Here is a 1,916-nt window from a genome sequence, read left to right on the forward strand (position 1 = left end):
CGTGCGTGCGTGCGTGCGTGCGTGCGTGCGTGTGCGTGCACAATTCCTGCCATTCGCGATTTACATCAACGTCGGCAAGTGCTGTTATAACCGAACGCTACGACGGCCGAGCCGACGTTCCCGACAACGTCGCCGACGCTCGCTATTCACGGAACAGAATCTTCGATTCTCCCCCTCCTCCTGTATCACACCTTTACACCTCTGCGAAAATACGGCGCGGGCGGGTGTCAGAGTGGGGCGTTGGTTGGGCGGGTGGACAATTTTTTGTTTTGGGTGTATAATTCGTTCTCACTCTATAGACACTTACCGGCCGGATTTCGTGATGACCATCTCTGTGCCTAGCTTGTGGAACTTCTCCCACAGCTCCTTCGACTCAAGATCCACCTTCGGATTGTCGACGTACTGAGAGTCTTCCGGATCTATTGTACGTAGCGGCCGTTGCATCGACGCCGCCATCGACTGCTGTGCCGCCATCAGTTCCTCGGCCGACAGATGCCCCGAGGAAAGAAGCCCGGGCGTCTGACCGAGCGACTTGGGCGTGAAGGGGGCCGAGAGCGCGTGTGGGTGCAGGGCGAGGCCCTGTAGACCGGGGAAGTACTGCGACTGGGCCGTGAGAATGCTGTTCATGCTGAAATCCGACGGCCTGTGGAGGAGAAACGGCGGGTAGGCCATCGCTGGGTGGTGGTGTGGGGAAGCTGCGGCTGCTGTAAGCGGCTGCACCGGCTGGGTAATGTCAGACTCCTGGAGTTTCATGGAAGATGACGATGATGTCGTGTACCTATCCAGCGTTGATGGCACGGGCGGCGACGACTGTTGCTGCTGTTGCTGCTGCTGCTGTTGCTCGTCGGAGCTCGCCGCTCCGCTCGTCTCGCTGTCGGCGATGGTGACGACGATGACGATGACGCTGACGACGATGACGATGTTTCATCTAACAGCACACTGTCACTGCGGGCGATGATCATTCTCCGGGCGACACATCGTCGGGGCGCGCGCCTGCCGTAAGTGTCACCGCCGTGTCACCTAAACGTCGCGCACACGAACACGCACAAACACACAACAAGTTGAGATGCCGCACTGCCACCTCTTCTCGTCCTCCTCCTCCTCCTCCTCCTCCTCCTTCTCCTCTTCTTCTTCTCTCTCCTTCTCTATGATGCTGTCGCCTCTCGCGCGCGCTTTCTCTCCGTCCGTCGCTCGATGCAACAACACTAACGTATACGTAGCGCGCGAGAGAGAGAGAGAGGTTAACGCGGGTTGATGTGATGACACACGTCGCACACACTGACGGAGCACGCGGGCACGCTTACAGACCAAGCAGCCGCCACCGCGTATAGTAGCGAGCGAGAGAGTTTCAGCACGCTGTGTGCGCGGGCACTGCGTCGCTGCAAGACGGCATACGTGTGACCAATCCACAGTGAAGAGCGACCAATCGGCACCCGCGCTGCGCGCTGCGCCGCTATAGGCGTGTACGCCCGCTGCCGCTACTGATGGCGGCCACACGCCTGCCAGCAGCAGCCGCGCAAGCAAGCAGCAGCGGCGGCGGCGGCGGCGGGGTACAATAGAGAGAGGAGAGGCAGCGGGAGCGGATCCACGCAGCGCACTGCCATGCTCACCGATGTGTTGTAGCGTGCGTGTTTGGTGTGTTGTGTGTGTGTTCGTGTTGTGGGTCGCGTGCCTGTGAAGGTGTGTGGTGGTGTGCCGGCCGGCGTGTTGCGTGCGATGCTTGTGCGTGCAGTAAGAGCTGCGGCGCAGTAGTATGTTTGTGTTGTGATGTATTGGTTATGTGGTGTGTGTTGTGTGTGACAGAGTGAAGCGCTCTCCCACGGGCGTGGTAACGGGGATTTTGAAGATTGGGCACTTCGAAAACTGAAAGGAATAGATATCGTGAAAAGAGCTTCTGATCTGTAGGGCCGCCGAGA

The 1,916-nt window shown here is 59.2% G+C and overlaps 1 protein-coding gene across 1 annotated transcript; it reads right to left on the reverse strand.

Moving 5' to 3' along the window:
• Positions 1-307: 307 nt before the first annotated feature.
• LOC106819879 (T-box transcription factor TBX3-like) lies at positions 308-1,346 on the reverse strand (the record flags this gene model as incomplete). The annotated part of the gene is made up of 1 exon (XM_014824455.1): positions 308-1,346. A coding segment is annotated over exon 1 (446 nt), but the record flags the coding sequence as incomplete, so codon positions are not given.
• Between the last annotated feature and the right edge of the window lie 570 nt (positions 1,347-1,916).

This window comes from Priapulus caudatus, unplaced genomic scaffold (assembly GCF_000485595.1).
Source record: "Priapulus caudatus unplaced genomic scaffold, Priapulus_caudatus-5.0.1 Scaffold4908, whole genome shotgun sequence".
NCBI classification, from domain to species: Eukaryota; Metazoa; Priapulida; class Priapulimorpha; order Priapulimorphida; family Priapulidae; genus Priapulus; species Priapulus caudatus.